The sequence below is a fragment of the Brassica napus genome, chromosome C9 (assembly GCF_020379485.1).
Source record: "Brassica napus cultivar Da-Ae chromosome C9, Da-Ae, whole genome shotgun sequence".
Classification (NCBI taxonomy): domain Eukaryota; kingdom Viridiplantae; phylum Streptophyta; class Magnoliopsida; order Brassicales; family Brassicaceae; genus Brassica; species Brassica napus.
Genome location: NC_063452.1, coordinates 1,748,956 through 1,765,039, shown reverse-complemented (window position 1 = coordinate 1,765,039; position 16,084 = coordinate 1,748,956). Strand labels below are relative to the sequence as shown.

The 16,084-nt window shown below is 36.1% G+C and overlaps 3 protein-coding genes across 4 annotated transcripts; 2 read left to right on the top strand and 1 right to left on the bottom strand.

Annotated features, from left to right (window-relative positions):
- The first annotated feature begins 856 nt into the window (after positions 1–856).
- LOC106360381 (cytochrome P450 71B26-like) lies at positions 857–4,389 on the top strand. The gene is made up of 3 exons (XM_048769609.1): positions 857–1,252; positions 2,060–2,640; positions 3,550–4,389. Exons 1-3 carry the CDS (start codon positions 904–906, stop codon positions 4,162–4,164), a joined length of 1,545 nt encoding a protein of 514 aa, XP_048625566.1. The 5' UTR covers positions 857–903; the 3' UTR covers positions 4,165–4,389.
- Positions 4,390–6,187: 1,798 nt separating this feature from the next.
- LOC106415170 (glycerol-3-phosphate 2-O-acyltransferase 6-like) lies at positions 6,188–9,256 on the top strand. 2 transcript variants are annotated; one of them, XM_048769608.1, is made up of 5 exons: positions 6,188–6,988; positions 7,180–8,034; positions 8,112–8,219; positions 8,289–8,357; positions 8,762–9,256. In XM_048769608.1, the coding sequence occupies exons 1-2, from the start codon at positions 6,215–6,217 to the stop codon at positions 7,195–7,197; spliced, it is 792 nt and encodes a 263-aa protein (XP_048625565.1). In that variant the 5' UTR covers positions 6,188–6,214; the 3' UTR covers positions 7,198–8,034; positions 8,112–8,219; positions 8,289–8,357; positions 8,762–9,256. The 2 variants fall into 2 exon arrangements, with proteins under 2 accessions (XP_048625565.1, XP_048625564.1); XM_048769607.1 differs by having other exon boundaries at positions 7,180–8,219.
- Positions 9,257–12,755: 3,499 nt separating this feature from the next.
- Positions 12,756–15,197, bottom strand: LOC125593254 (subtilisin-like protease SBT1.7). The gene has a single exon (XM_048769606.1). The coding sequence runs from the start codon at positions 15,182–15,184 to the stop codon at positions 12,899–12,901; it is 2,286 nt and encodes a 761-aa protein (XP_048625563.1). The 5' UTR covers positions 15,185–15,197; the 3' UTR covers positions 12,756–12,898.
- Between the last annotated feature and the right edge of the window lie 887 nt (positions 15,198–16,084).

Here is a 16,084-nt window from a genome sequence, read left to right as displayed (position 1 = left end):
CGTAAGTGATGTTGAAGTCCGGGAAGCAGATTTGTAGCGTCTCTATTCTCTCCAATTCCGTCGCAAAGCTTAGGCCACGCCAGGAGATCCTTAACCATAGCAATCAGTTCCTTACAGTCTGTCCCAAAGCTCTGGCAGGTCGAGTGCTGCATCATATTCTCCATCGCCCACCGCAGTGTTTCTACCTCTGAATGCAAGGCCGATTCCCGTCGAGGGAAATTTTTTGTCCCCATAAGCTGAATATTCCCAGAACTATCTCTCCATATCCATCCACATCCACTGAAGTTAGCTGAAAGAGTCCAAGATCCATCTAATAGACAAATATTTCCCAAACATGCGGCTTGGGGTTCCTCATTCATAGTGTCCTGTGTCACAGCTTGTGCCACTTCATTAGTTTCAAACCATGCATGGCATTCACTCTCAGCATGTCTAACCAGTTCCAGAGAATCTCTATCTATTCCTCTGAAAAGTTTTTCATTTCTAACCGTTTTTCTTTAAACGACTTATAAATGAATCAAAATATTATTTCGTGAAACCCAGTTCCATTAGTTCATCAAAGAAAAATTATATATATATGGTGGCAAAGTAGTTTAAAGTGTCCAAAAGCTATGGAATTCCATATTTCCATGGTCGGAGGTTACTATTATACTTAGGGCATTATTAACTCCGTTTCTTAGTCCATGATTTGACATTTTCTTGTTTGTTTTTTTTTACATTTTTCGGGTAAGAGACGGCTCTTATATCTTTTATTTGACGGTTGTTAATTTTTCTTAGTTAAAATCTAAAAAAAGTTTAGAACCATCTCTTATCCGAAAGTAAGAACCAAGAAACTGGGTTAACGATGGTCCAAAGAAGATATTTTTTTGGCAAGTTGTCGTGCCTAGCGATTAAAAAATTGAAGGCATGAGCTTTCTTCGCCATAACTCAGAGCGTAAAAGTTCACAAATGGCTAACATTTTCCTTCTACCAATTCTCTTCCTAGTCATCTTTCTTCTTCTTGCCGCCTTTAAACGTCCAAAGCGGCTACAACATCGACCAATACCTTCTCCTCCTACGTGGCCTATCATCGGAAACTTACACCAGCTTGGTGAATTGCAACATCAGTCTTTATGGAATCTCTCAAAGAAGTATGGTCCAGTGATGCTTTTAAAGCTTGGAAAAGTCCCAACGGTCATACTCTCTTCCTCTGAAACAGCAAGACAAGCTCTAAGAGACAATGACCTCAACTGTTGTAGCCGTCCTCCACTGGCAGGTACTGTAAATCTCAGTATCTCACGATACATATGAAAGTAATTGACTTTAGTTGGCCTGATGAGTGATGGCTGAATTTCTTGGATTGCATGGTATGGATCTAAGAATTCATGGGTTCAATTCTCATTGAAATATCTGTTTTTTTCTACGAAAAGTTAATTTAAAATGCCTTGAATCTCGCCCTAAAGGATATATGTTTTTCTGTTCAGAAGCTTTATACATTCGTATTTGTATATATATGGGCTATTTGCTTCACCATATGTAATCTCCATCCAGATGATCTATTTATATATGGAGATCCATTTATATGATCCATCCAGATTTTATGCGATTGTTTATTTGTTCATTCAGATGATTAATTCATCCAGATCATCTAAATGAACGTATCTTTGTTTCTTTATTTTTTTTATTTTTATCTAGATTAGTTTAGTAATAAACTACTAATATACATTTGTTTTGATTTAATCATATTTTATTTTTGTTTCAGTATATTATTTTTTTATTAATTATCTAAAGTATAATTATTTTAAACTATGGTTTTGGGAGAAAATATAATTTTGTAGTTTTACGGCTAAAATTTTTTTTAGTTTTGACGAGAAAACGCATTTTTTGCGGTTTTGACGGAAAACACGTTCTTACGATTTTAGCGGAAAAACGTATTTTTGCGTTTTGGCGAGAAAATATATTTTTGCAATTTTGGCGAAAAAACACGTTTTTGTGGTTTTACCGGAAAAACAGGTTTTTGCGGTTCCGGTGGAAAAATCATTTTGCGGTTTTTACCTCATTAACTTTTCTCCTAACACCTCAGGGGCAAGAGAACTCTCTTACAACAATAAAGACATGTCTTTCTCTCCGTACAATGATTACTGGAAAGAACTAAGGAAGCTATGTGCTCGGGAACTCTTTAGTGCTAAACAAATTCACTCGTTTCAACCCATCAAAGACGAGGAAATAAAGAAAGTGATTGCTCAGATCTCTGAATCAGCTTCTCTTAAAAATCCGGTTAACTTAACCAAGACGTTTCTTGCTTTAACTGTAAGTGTGGTATGTAAGGCGGCATTTGGTGTGAGTTTTGAGGGAACTGTGCTTAGCAATGACAGATTCAACAAGTTAGTCCGTGACGCATTCGAGACGTTGGGAAGCTTCTCTGCCACAGATTTTATTCCGCACGTTGGTTGGATCATCGACCAGTTCACGGGTTTACAAAAGATGAGAGAGAAAAGCGTGCGAGATTTGGATGCGTTCTATGAACAGTTGTTTGATCTGCATAAAGAGGGAGATAGACAAGGGCGTGAAGATTTTGTGGACATGCTCTTGAGGTTTGAGAAGGAAGGAACTGTTGTTGGAACTGACAACCTCACAAGAAATCATATCAAAGCAATCTTGATGGTACGCTATAAGAATACAGGAAAGTCTTTATAAACTAGTGTTTTGGTATTTTATACTTTTATTATTTAATCAACAAATTGATATATATATATATATATATACACACATATATCAATCTAAAATTTAAGTTACAAGTTTTAAATTTAAATATTCTTTTCTAAAATTTACATAATTATCAAACATCAAAATCATTTGAAAATAATAAAAATAAGAGATTAGTTTGAAATTAACCCATATTAAGTAAATTATATTAATATTTTTTAATTTATAATTTATAATTTATAATATTTGTACACCATATATTGAAATTAGCTAGGTTTTTATTTGATAATTTTGGTACTAAGGAAACAAATTTTCCGTAATATATTGATATATCGAAAAATGAATTGAGATTATCTATTAGTAGTATTTGCAATCTATGATTAATGTTATTAAATCCAACCCGGATCTGCGGCGGGACTTGTAAGCATGGTCACATATAAACAAATAGTCACTAACCCAGTCTAAAACATGTTAGCCATAAACCCAGTAAAGTAAGCTCAGTAAAACGTGCATTAATTGTTGATTGAATGACTCATAATTAAAATTCTTTAAAATATTAATTAAACTTTATCATTTTGTTTAATTGTATTTTTATATATTGAATAAAATATGTTATTTGTGAATTTTAGCTTCTGTTTATATATACTATGTTGTTTGAAGAAAATAAGTGGAATTGTTATAAAATTTTACAAAAATCAACTAACATGATACATTATTAGTTATGTGGATTTAATATTGATCCATTGACCTGGTAAAGTGGTAGGTAATCTGGTTCGCTGTTTGGGACAGGTTTAAAAGCATCGCAAATTCACAACTAATATACTGTATGAGATCCTTACATGTTTTTTTAATATTCTTTGTAAAAAGAACATTCTTTTAGGAGGAATCGACACATCTGCAATTACAATGACATGGGCAATGGCTGAACTTGCTAGAAACCCTAGAGTGATGAAGAAACTTCAAACCGAAATCAGAAGCCAAATCAAGAACAAAGAAAGAATCAGCTTCGATGACACAGATCAGCTCAAATACCTGAAAATGGTGATCAAAGAAACATGGAGGCTACATCCTCCAACACCACTTCTACTTCCAAGAGAAGTAACCTCGGAGTTTGAGATCGGCGGCTACACGATTCCCGTCAAGACACGTCTTCATGTGAATGTCTGGGCTATTGGGCGTGATCCGGATACCTGGAAGGATCCAGAGATGTTTTACCCCGAGAGGTTTATGGATAATAACATTGATGCAAAGGGACAAAACTTTGAGCTGTTGTCGTTTGGGAGTGGTAGGAGAATCTGTCCTGGAATGTACATGGGGACGACTATGGTGGAGTTTGGTCTGGCGAGTCTATTGTATCATTTTGACTGGGAGTTACCTGAAGGCATGGTGGTTGAAGATGTCGACATGGAGGAAGCGCCTGGGCTTACCGTGAGCAAGAAAAGTGAGCTTCTACTTGTTCCCGTGAAGTACTTAAATCAGTGATCACTTAAAAGTAAATTCTTCATCGATTGTACTTCGTATAGAACAAAATCTATCTTTATCTGAAAAACTTGTATCGTGTGATAGTTCTGAAGTTTGGAAAAGTCTCAATGCTGATGTCATGTTCTTCCTGTCAAACAGCAAGACAAGTTGTGAGAATCGATGGTATCCACTATTGTAGGTTTGTAGCCGTCCAAGCTTGACCTATACTAAAATTTATGATTTGTATTTCTCGATCGAGGTTCACCTGATTCAGCAAACCCCAAGAATCTTGATTCTGGATAATTACTTAGGGACAAGTCAATAAACTTTAAAGGCTTTTAATTTCTTGTAGCTATTCTTATAATTGATTTTAAAGGTTTTATTAGTCCAAAATTATGGTTGTAAGTTGTAACTAAGGACTAATAAAAGAAATAGATGAAATGATATGATTAATTCTATATAAAGTTTAATGAAATGATATCATCATCCAATTTACTCCAAAACTTTTTGAAATGGAAGGACTTTTTAAATGAATATTAATTGGTGTTTTCCAAAAAAGTGTTCTTGAAATTGGATGTTTATTTTTTAGAATGATATAGAAAAATATAGAATGAAATAGGATTATCCTATCCACTGAGAAGCTAGCTAGGCCCTCCCCCGATGTTCCCAGATGGTCAGACTGTTTGCAAAGTCGATGCAGCGTGGAACGCAACGTCGGGAGCTTGTGGTATTGGCGGAATCTTCTCTGGTGATAATACCCGAAACCTCTCCACTGTCTCTGAGGCTTATAGCCATGTTTCTTCAGCACTAACGGCGGAAGCTATAGCTGTTCATCGGGCAGTTGTCCTGACCGTCTATTCAAACGTCCGATCACTGGCAGTTCTATCCGATTCTCTTTCTCTGATCAAGCTGTTGAAGAGGGGAGGGACTCAACCTGAACTGTTCGGTATCATGTTTGATATCTATCACTTTATGACCATGTTTGATGTAATTTCCTTCGATTTCATTTCTAGAAACTTCAATGCGGGAGCTGATTCTGTGGCAAAATCAGCTCTTGCTATGTCTGTAACGAACTCCATTCATAGAGTGTAAACTCTTTATGAGTAAGGCAAGTTTGGTTTGTTCAAAAAAAAAAAGAAGCTAGCTAGGCCACAATGATGACTCTAGGCCAAAAACCGCTCTGCACCCAATTGAAAAAATAAACCAAAATCGGATAAAAACTTTAAAAAAAAAACTGAAAGGATTTTATTTCTCTAAAACCTAAAAACCAAAATCAAACTGGAAAAGAACTAGGAACCTAATAGATATTCAAATACCTGAAATACAAATCATATACTTAACAATATTTATTAGATTTATTTTTAAAATAACTATATAGCTAAACTAAAATTTATTAACTGGAAATTATTCAACAAGTCTAATTAGTAATTACCCAAATATTTTTAGTTTTTTTTTATTTAACTTGGGTTTTCAATTCTTTTGTTGGTTTAAACTTGAGCCACATTCGAACTATATGCAATTCGGCTCGTTCGGATTTTTAGAGAGAAAAAAAAGAACTGAATCTGACTAAACCCAAACCGATAAATTCCGATTTGGTTTCTAAATTGATACAAAACACCCCAACCCGAATAACCTAATTCAATCCGAACAGTAGACCCCGAGTGCTAAGGATTATGCAGCGGCATAACTAGGTGGGGAGTGGGTGGAGCAGCTGCCCCCATGATTTTTTTTGGTGTAATTTTGTTTAAAATTTTAATAATGCCCTGGATGAAAATTTGAATTTATAAATATATTTTTAGTGTTTTATCGTTTTGCTCCGGGTAGAAATTCATCCTAGATCCGCCACTGATTATGTAGTCGTTAAGAGTTCGCGCATGTAACTTGCGTGGAATGTAAGAAAGTCAGAAACGATCGCTAGACGAATTTCAAAAAGAAAAAGACGAATTGGCACATCAGCTTCTTACATAATGTTAACTTGAACGTGAAATACATTATGAAATGTTTTGTGTGTATAGGTTTAATAGGTTCTTTTGAGCAAATATTAATAAATTCTTATTATCCTCGGTAGACAATGAAAAGAACGTGTAAAGTAGACCGGATTAGAAGCCGACAACCGACTTCTGTTACCGTGTCCTACACGTCTTTAACTCATTTTTTCTCTCTATCTTCGCCACTAATCACACTTCATGCATGGCTCATGGGAACGATGACGAAGCGGCGTCGCTTTAAGCCTATGTCAAGCTACAACGTAAACGCTGAAGACCGATCAAACCAAACCGTAGTCGCCGATCTTGACGGAACCCTAACATCCTCCTCGAGACCACTCCTCTACTTCTTCCTCGTTGCACTCAAAGCAGGAAGCTTGCTTCGTGCGTTGATCTTACTCGCGTCCGTACCACTCGTGCACCTCACGTATCTCTTCGTCTCCGAAAGCCTCGCCGTCAAAGTCGCAGTCTTTATCACATTCGCTGGCCTTAAGCTCGGCGACGTCGAGCACGTGGCCCGCCACGTCTTAGCAAGAGTCTACGAGAAAGAGTTGAAGCGGGACACGTGGCGTATTTTCGAGGCGTTCGGGAAACGGTACATTGTGACGGCGAGTCCTAGGGTCATGGTCGAGCCGTTCGCTAAGAACTTTCTTGGCGCTGATAAAGTTATTGGTACGGAGCTTGGGTTCACAAGGTTTGGTTGGTTAACCGGTTTCGCTAGAAAACCGGGTGTCATGTTGGGTAAGCAGAAACGCGACGCCGTTTTGAAGGAGTTCAGTGGTGGTGGTGGTGGGATTGGCTTACCTGATTTGGGGCTGGGTGATAGCCAGTCAGATTACGCTTTCATGTCTCTCTGCAAGGTCTATTTTCGTCATTTTATTTAATGTTTTTATTAAACTCAAAAGTATTTTTATAAATATTACAATTTTAGATTTAGAGAAAAAGTTTTTTTTTTTAATTTTTATTTACAGTTGGTAGTAAATTATCGGTTGTGCATATAATTTTATCAGGTACTAATACATTTAGTTAGTCTGCCAAATTGTGATTGCAGGAGGCTTACATGGTGTAACGGACAACATATGTGTCATACAGTGTCTATGTTACTTGCCTTGCAATGCGACAATAATGTTAATTTCTAAGTAATTACGTGTGGCAAAATGCTAATTCTAATAAAATTATCCGACTACTGTTTTTGTTTCCGATATTTTACTACAGAGATTTCGAAGCCAATATTAATTCTTGGTTGTGTTTAGGCCTTTAGGGTATGACTTGATATATATAGTTTGTGTCACGTGAAAGGTTATATGTTTCCATTTTAGAACTCTCGGACCCCAATTTTACTTTTACTATTTTCCAAATTCCTGTTTTGGTTTTCACTGTGTAAATGTTATTTAAGGAAACTTTCCTTGTTTTTATTTGGCTCAATTAAAAGTTGCCATAATTATCTCTAATTCTACTTATATTATACATTTTCCGGACGACGTCACGTCCATGCTGATGTTTTAGTTTGCTTCCTTTCTTCAATTGTCCCAATAAAACTTTTTGATGATTAGTAGGGGAAATAAAATTTAATTAGATTAATGTAAAAAATCGTTAATTAGTAATTTAGTATAGATAACAATCTACATATTATAATAAGACAGTTTCATCACTCCCAAAGCACGTCATCAGATTTGTGGGGCCCAGCCTTTAGTTTTTTTTTTTTCTTCTGTCGAGTGGGTTTCGTTTTTAAAGGCGTGAGCTTTGCTGGGCCTTCACTTTCATGAGACGCTGGGTGTGTTCGTCGGGGGTCGATAGGGTTGCCGTCTTCCGCTAGATCTTTCAATCGAGGGCTCTTCCTCTTCCCCTTTTGTTATTACTCCATCATTATGAACCGATCTTCGATGTTGTCGCGATTCCTCTTCCTGTAACGCCTTTCCGTTCCTATATATCAAGATCGTCTGCGGTTCTGAGAATCTGAGAGAGGTTTTCGAAATCTTAAAGGCAGGGGAGGTTTTCGAGTCTCTGGCGATCCCTCTGATGAAGCTGGTATGGTTGAAAACTTTGGAGATGGAGAGCTAAGGGAAACTTTCCAGTTTCATCTTCAATACTGTAAGTCATTCAAACACCTTCCCTGGTAGAATCATGCGTCTATTCTGATCGTACTGTATTTTTCACCAGTAAAGACATCATCATATGGATACTGCCCAAAATGGCGCCAGGTCTGGTGATCTGATCCACCGTTCAAAGGTAATACACATCACGATTCTTAGAACAATCTAATCCTTTGCTACTTTTGTTTGCTTTGTGCGTCATTGATATAGATTTGAACGAGCTAACCATGGTTCTCATGTTATAAAGACTCATGTTATAAAGAGTCTTGCTTTCTAACTTAAGACTCATGTTCCTCTGTTATGGTTTCTTTTTGTGCAGTTCCTTGTCGGAAGACAAACACTTGATTTAGATTTTACAAGTTCAATTTTGTATATATAAAAACTTAGTTTTGTCTGAGAAAAATGATCTTCTGCTGCTGATCAAATCTCTATGTATGTTTGGTTTTGTGTTTGGTCAACTTTCTCTTCTTGTCTCTGTTTTTTTTTTCCTGCAGCAATCTGCAATGTTTTGTAGTCTAACTAAAACGTTTCGCTTTGCAGATTAAAACTTGCCCCATGATTGATTGATTCTTTGATCTTTATATGTTTCTACCATACCAACAAGATGGCTATCTCTCCATCAAAACCTCAGACAAGCTCACGGAGTTTCACCAGAGCTTTGGCATTAGCATAAGATTAGCATAAGAATTATGTTAGGTGACTTAATTCGAGTGGCTACTCACCCTCATGCTCTTCATCAACTCCATCTTCTCCTACGTGATCACAAGATTCCGCAGATCACTCCGAGCTCCAATCTCCATGTCTGATGTGCTCTCAACAACAAATCCGCCAAGGAATAGGTTTACGTCCACTTTGGGTGAGAGTCTTGTGTATGATAAAGAAGAAGCTAGAGAGCTGTTTGTTTAGGATCTCCGTTTGTTATTGTTCTACTTCTACCATCGGCGTACTTGTCTAATATGTATTTGATGATTATCTAAACCCATTTCTGAGTACACTACCTTTTGGATCATCTCATATGATAACTTGATTATCTCATTGAGTGCTTCATCCCAAGCTTCTAAACATATAGAAGCCTGTAATAACCCACAAGAAAAGTATTAAGTTAAGGTAACTAACTCCTTTAGTCTCAATGGCATTATGTATGGTTATAAATGGAAGTAGATTTTACTTTGTAGAGCATTATCACACCATTCTACGACCAAGCTGCTGAGACAGTTCTCCCACTACACGTCTTCAAGAGAAGACAACTCCTCCAAACCCATGGACTTGAACTACACCTGCACTCTCATTTCTCTTAAGATCATCACCAAGATTTATATATTTCATATCATCCTTATTGAACAAGCTAATGTGTAGCTGGATGACGCTAACAGAGGTTCATATGACAAGGATCCATGTGGCTGAATGGTGTAGCTTTGATGCAACTATTTTACACATGAAAAAAAAACATGAGAATGAGTTTATTTCCAAGCTCAAGAGAGAAGCTATTAGGTTAAAGAAACAACGTAGCAAATATTTTACAGCTTCATGGTCAATTATGTGGTACATGAGCTTCGTTCTTGGTCCACAAGTCTTTCGATAAGCTGCCACGATATGAGCTACACCGAAAATCGTTGTTGATTTGTTACCGTTTTATTCTTCCTTAATAGACAAAATAAGTTTAGATATTATTTTAAACTATATACATATTTAGGGAAAATTCTGTTTTAAATGTTGAGTCAGTTACTAAATATTCTTGTGGCATAAAAACAATATTTTAAGGGAATATTCATTTTTAAAATGTAATAAATCGACATGACTGCTCTAAATATTCTTGAATGTCGTTTAGTAATTTTAAACAATTGGTTGCTTAGTTTAACCAAATAATATTAATACCAACATTTAAAAAAAAGTCTCTAAATTGATAGGTAAACTTGTATTTATTTGGGGTTTAAGGTTTGTTTTTTGCATGGTAAACGATATATTATATTGAGGCAACACTTATAGTTAGGTTTTCACGGGTTTGGGGATTGTTTTGCAAGGTATATATATATCAATTGTTATTCAAATAACTTGCGATGATATCATAAAATATTTTCAACGACATCTTAAGCAATGGTTATATATACCCATTTTAAACAAATACTAGATCTTAACCCGCACTTAGAAAGCGCGGGTTTGTTTTCGAAATTACGTCATTATTAATGAATTCATATATAAGATAGTGTAAGTTTGGAGGACACATTTATTCGGAACTACGAACCGAACCATACCAAACTGAAAAAAACCAAAATCAAAATTAAAAAGAATTTCATAAATAACTAAACATATCATATATCTGTGGAACCGAAATATTGAAACCAAACTGGGAGCCTAATGGGTACCTGAATTTAAAAATATAAATTATATAATTACAAATATTAAACATATTCAATTTCTAGATAACTGAATATCCTAAAAATATTATTTAAAAACCTAATTACCCAAACAAATTACAGAATATATTTTTATTCAAAATATTAAAATAATATTTGAATTATCTGATATTTTTATCCAAATAATCTTAATTATAAGATATTTAAACTGAAAGACCTAAATTATCTAATATTTTTTATCTATAAATCTGTAGTTACCGGAAAAACCAGAATCAAACCGAAATTAAATTTAACCAATTTTTTTTTTTGGCATATTTACCGGTTCTCAACTTTGCTACTGAAACAAAATAACCAAACTGAAACCAAACCAAATTTTTAAATAATTAAACAGTTTCTAAATTTATAGAACCAAAACACCAAAACCAAAATCCCGAACCAAAACAGAACAAAAACCAAAATATCAAACTAAAACAGAATGCTGATAAATAGTAGTGTATATACATTTAAATGGTGCGAAGAAGGCATTTTATTTTTACAAATGATTTAACTTCTTTTAGCATAGGTACATAAATAGCTTATAAATGAGATAAGATATAAACAATGTTTTTATATTCAATCTGGACTCGCGGTCGAACCGCAAAACTCAGTTGCCGTATATAATTATGACTGACTTATATTATTCATGTAGTATTCTATCAGAGATTCTACTAACTAATATGTTTCCATAAATTTTTTATTTATTGAAAACCTATTAATTAAAAATCTAATAAGACCCAAAATCCCTTTATTAACCTGTGAACCAATACCGGCTCATCCGCAAAAACCCAGAAAATCTTATAATACTTTAAAAATAAATTAAACTTCGCATATACTTTATAATAGTACATAAAATAATAAAATATTTGATTTGTTATATAAACTAAACACATTGTATTTATGTTATGCATTTCAAATTATAAGTTTTGTAATAATCAATACTATTACAATTTTAATGTAGATAAATTATTTCTTTTGTTTAGAAACATACAATGAGTTAGACCTATTGATATGAGAGATAATATCTTATGTTAAATAAATACATGTTGTATACTCGTATCTTTTTTTAAAAAAATTTGATTAGTAATAAGGTTAACGTATGTATTTTGTCTTCTTTTGGTTCATACGTGTAGCTAAGGGGAGTTGTAACTTAACTATGTGTGTTTTGCTTGAGTTAAGATACATGATCGATTAGGAAATAAAACATATTAGTAGTGATCGAGTTAATTTAAGTATGGGTCCATAAATTGTGTTGCTATAATAAACTTTAGTTATAATATTTGGTTAGTTATAATAGGCTAGTTTAAAAATGAAAGGGTGCAACAATTTTTGTAAGTAGATTTTTTAAGACTTTTTTTCCTTTTAATAGTATAGATATATTCATTATATATACCCATTTTAAAATGGATGTATATCGTTTGGCAGATATAAATAATTTCGATAAATTTTTATTTTAAGCTAAAAGCAGTGGTAGTGGCAGTGCTGTAAATGTTTTTTTTTTTAATAATGGGACCTCCAAAAATGTCTTCTAGACCGTACGATTATATAATATGACCAAAAGCTAGATCCTCCAATCAATTATCATTATCAGAGACAATTCAGAATTACATATATTGCAAGTTGACCACAAACTCTTCATTATCGTTTCTTTGATTGACTAACAAACCCAACATTTTTACATGCCAAATATATTATTATTTGTCTGCAACAATATATTTCATTTTCAACCCGTTAGAATTCATAAAAACAAGTGTAAGTTTCCAAATTTCACACCAGTATAATTTTCAAAAAATAATTTATCTGAGAACAAAAATTAAACGAAATAAAAAAATATAAAATTCGGAAGAATGACCATTGTTTCAAAAAAAACAAATATCAAATAAACACCACCAAATATACCACTCTGCTTTAATAACGAAAATGGTTCACAAAACCAAAACAACAACCTCAAACGCATACGGATCTTGAGAAATCAAAGACCAAACAAAAGCACATCAGCATTTCAACACATTTATATAAACGAAAAAACGTCAACGACTCCGCGGTTGCACGGAGACAACATCTAGTTACAATTAAGTTTTTCAGTAAATATTCATTTCTGCGTATATGCGCGGATTGCATCACAAAACTATTTCTATCTACAATAGATTTCAAGTAAATATTATTTATAATATATTTCAAACTTTATATATATAAACAATGATCCATATTATTGGTCGTTTAAAATTTTATGTGGACAGCTTATACTAAACCGAACCCTCATGACGTTCTCTTTTTTTAGAGTCTTTTAATAGTTCCAGCTAACAGCCACGGGACTAGACACCACATGTTTTCCATCTGACCACTCGATGCTCCCAAAGCTGTTAGACCCAGACGGCTTAGACAAGTCTACGGTAAACGTTACCGCATACGATTTCTTCTCATTTACTTCTTTGAAATTCAAAACCGCCGGTTCAACCAAAATCTTAACTGCTCTTGTCTCCGAGGTTACTTTAACGGAGTATGTCCCAGCTCCTCCCACGCTAGTGACCGTGCGTGTGTACTTGTATTCACCGGCTATGTCGACATAAACAGCGAACGACGGGTAGTTTAGATCAGCGACCGAGTATGTTTTGCTCGGATCACAAGTGTAGTTGCGTCTCGACACGATTTCGATATCTGAAGCTGTGTAGTCCATTGCACAGAGGAAATCTAAATAATCCACCGCCGTTAGATCGTAGATGAGCCCTGGATTGGTGGCCGTCGTGGGCGACACGTGTCCAGCACCGTGTCCGAGCGGCGTTGAAGGTGTTACCATCGCGATGTCGATGATCTGTTTTCCGTCTTTGTAGGATTTGTAAGCAGTGGTCATAAGAGCAGATCGAATCGCCGCGGGGCTCCATTGCGGATGCACAGACTTGAGTAAAGCCGCTAAACCACTGACGTGAGGGCAAGACATGGACGTTCCAGAGAGGATGTTGAATTCCACGCGGCGAGTATCAGAATCTAGTCTAGTTGGACTAACAACTCCGGTCCACCCGGCGAGGATATTGACTCCCGGAGCGATCAAGTCCGGTTTGAGAATGTTTGGCGTTACCGGGTTAGGTCCTCGGGAGCTAAAAGCTGCAAGCACGGGAGAGGGCTGGACGTTAACTACAGTTCCTTGGATAACAATCCTAGCCGTGGGATTGGGATCGGTCAAGACGTAGTTACGGATAACGTCACCAGCTTTCTGTCCCACAGTGGCTGCCGGTAACAAATAAGCAACCGCCTGAAGCTCTTCTCCGTCATCCGCCGTATTCGGCAGAATCATTCCGAGTCCACCAGCAGCTTTCACTACCTCCCCTTTGTGAACCCTACTATTTCCTCCGTCTTCGCACATCACGATCTTCCCCTTTACCTTCTCGGGTATCAGTGTTTCAGGGTAACATAAATTTCCAGTATCATTGTTACTAGCATTCCCGGCGTAAACAAACGACAATAATTTAGGCGGGAGAGCATCTCCTTTAAACAACGAAGCTCCAGTATAGTTCTGCCCGTTGCCGAGAATCACGAGCGCGGGAAAATCACGATCAATAGTACCAGCCCCAACAGTAGTAATCCACGGAGCTACGTTCCTAACACTGTAAGAGCTGGGACCCCTATTACCAGCAGAGCATGAAACAAAGATCCCTCTTTCCATGGCCGCGAATGCTCCAATGGCCATAATGTCTCCATAATAATCAACCGCTATTTCGCTGATAGAGATGGACATAACGTTCACGTTATCTTCGATGGCTTTATCCATTCCAGCTAAAATATCTGAGCTCAAGCAACCACCATATCTCCAACAAACTTTGTAAATCGCCACTCGAGCCCGGGAAGCAACCCCACGAGCTGTCCCATTAGCGAAGCCTAGAAGACTAGCTCCTTCCACAACGGATCCAGCCGCGGTTGATGACGTGTGTGTTCCGTGACCGGTGTCGTCTCTAGGTGATCTTGACTCTATGGATTCGTCCACAGGTCCGTTAATTTCTTCGTAACCCCGAGCGAAGAATCTAGCTCCGACTAGTTTGCGGTTACAGAGCGAAGCGGTGAAGTTAGTCCCAGTGTCGCATCCGCCTTTCCATGTAGGCGGGATGGGACCGTATCCTTCGTCTGCGAAGCTTTTGCTCTCTGGCCAAACACCTGAGTCAAAAACTCCAACGACGATATCGCTGGATGCACCGGTGGTTTCGGGGAATAGGCCTGCGTTGTGTACGTCCAGACCGAGGAAATGTGGAGTCCGAGTGGTGTCTAACTCGTACCGCTTCTCTGGTAGAACCGAGATGACACCAGGGTGGGTCATGAGCGAGTCGGCTTCTTCGGGAGTAAGCCGAGTAGAGAATCCATGTATCGCACTGTTGTAAGTATAGAGCAATTCAGCAGATTCTGAGACGGACCTGAGGGAGGACTCGTACCAGAGAGAGTGTTGGTCGAAGCTCGACGGCATCTGAGATTTCGCCATGTGAACAATGTAAGTTGATTGTTGAGCTCCATCGGAGATGTGGCAGGCGCCCAAGTAGAGAAGAACGATAAAGAAGGAAGTAGTGGAGGAGAGAAACGAAGAAGACATCTTTTGTAAGTTGTGTGGACATGTTAACTTGTGACAGAGTTTATATACAGACTACAGTCTCGAGAAAGAGAGTGAGTAGATATTGGCGGCTATGAATGAATTATTACTAGACTTTTGTGTCCACTATTCTGCTTTGAAAGTTGATCACTTTTGTTTTTCTTTTCGATTTCTTTTGTTTTTTTTTTCGTAAATTTCAGTGTTTGAAAACTTCTTTGTTTCACCACAGACAAAAATTAAAGACTTCTGTTAACATAAGTTTACCGACATACGAAGTGATATTTTTTTTTTTTTTTTTTTTTTGAAAAAGGGCTTCTTAACGAAGTGATATTCTTTAAATAAAAAAAAAATCTGACTTTTGACTTAGAAGAAATATGGGACTAAAATCATTGTTTTTGTTTTCCAAACTATTGTTTTTGTTTTCACTGTGCAAATATTATTTAAGGAACATTTCCCTTTTTTGAGCTTTTTGTTTTTATTCTTATTTTCACCAGGGCTTGGTTATGTATAGGGTATGTCTTGAGATATATATTGGATGTGTCTCGTGAAAGGTCCATCATATGTTTCCACTTTAGAACTCTTGGGCTCCAAGTTTAGTTTTACTATTCTCCGAATATTGTTTTTGTTTTCATTTTGCAAGTGTTATTTAAGGAATATGTACTTTTTTCCTTCGGTTACATGGTTAATAAGCTTTTTTAATTTTGGTTCAGTTAATTAACAGTTGCCATAAATCGACTCATATTATACATTTTTATTTTAATTGCTTCCTTTTTTATTTCTTCAAAAAAGTAAAGTTTTATTTGGTTTATTAAAAGAGTTGCCAAATTGACTCATATTTAACTTTTTTTTTAAAAACGTTTTCCCTTTTGGTGTTTAAATTTGTATCAGTTAATTAAAATGTTC

Bases quoted from the DNA above. Each gene is read 5' to 3' on its own strand.
- LOC125593254 (XM_048769606.1), bottom strand. From the start codon at position 15,184: ATGTCTTCTTCGTTTCTCTCCTCCACTACTTCCTTCTTTATCGTTCTT.
- LOC106415170 (XM_048769608.1), top strand. From the start codon at position 6,215: ATGAAAAGAACGTGTAAAGTAGACCGGATTAGAAGCCGACAACCGACT.
- LOC106360381 (XM_048769609.1), top strand. From the start codon at position 904: ATGAGCTTTCTTCGCCATAACTCAGAGCGTAAAAGTTCACAAATGGCT. The intron at 1,253-2,059 runs GTACTGTAAATC...CTAACACCTCAG, and splicing joins TAGCCGTCCTCCACTGGCAG to GGGCAAGAGAACTCTCTTAC. The intron at 2,641-3,549 runs GTACGCTATAAG...CTTTGTAAAAAG, and splicing joins ATATCAAAGCAATCTTGATG to AACATTCTTTTAGGAGGAAT.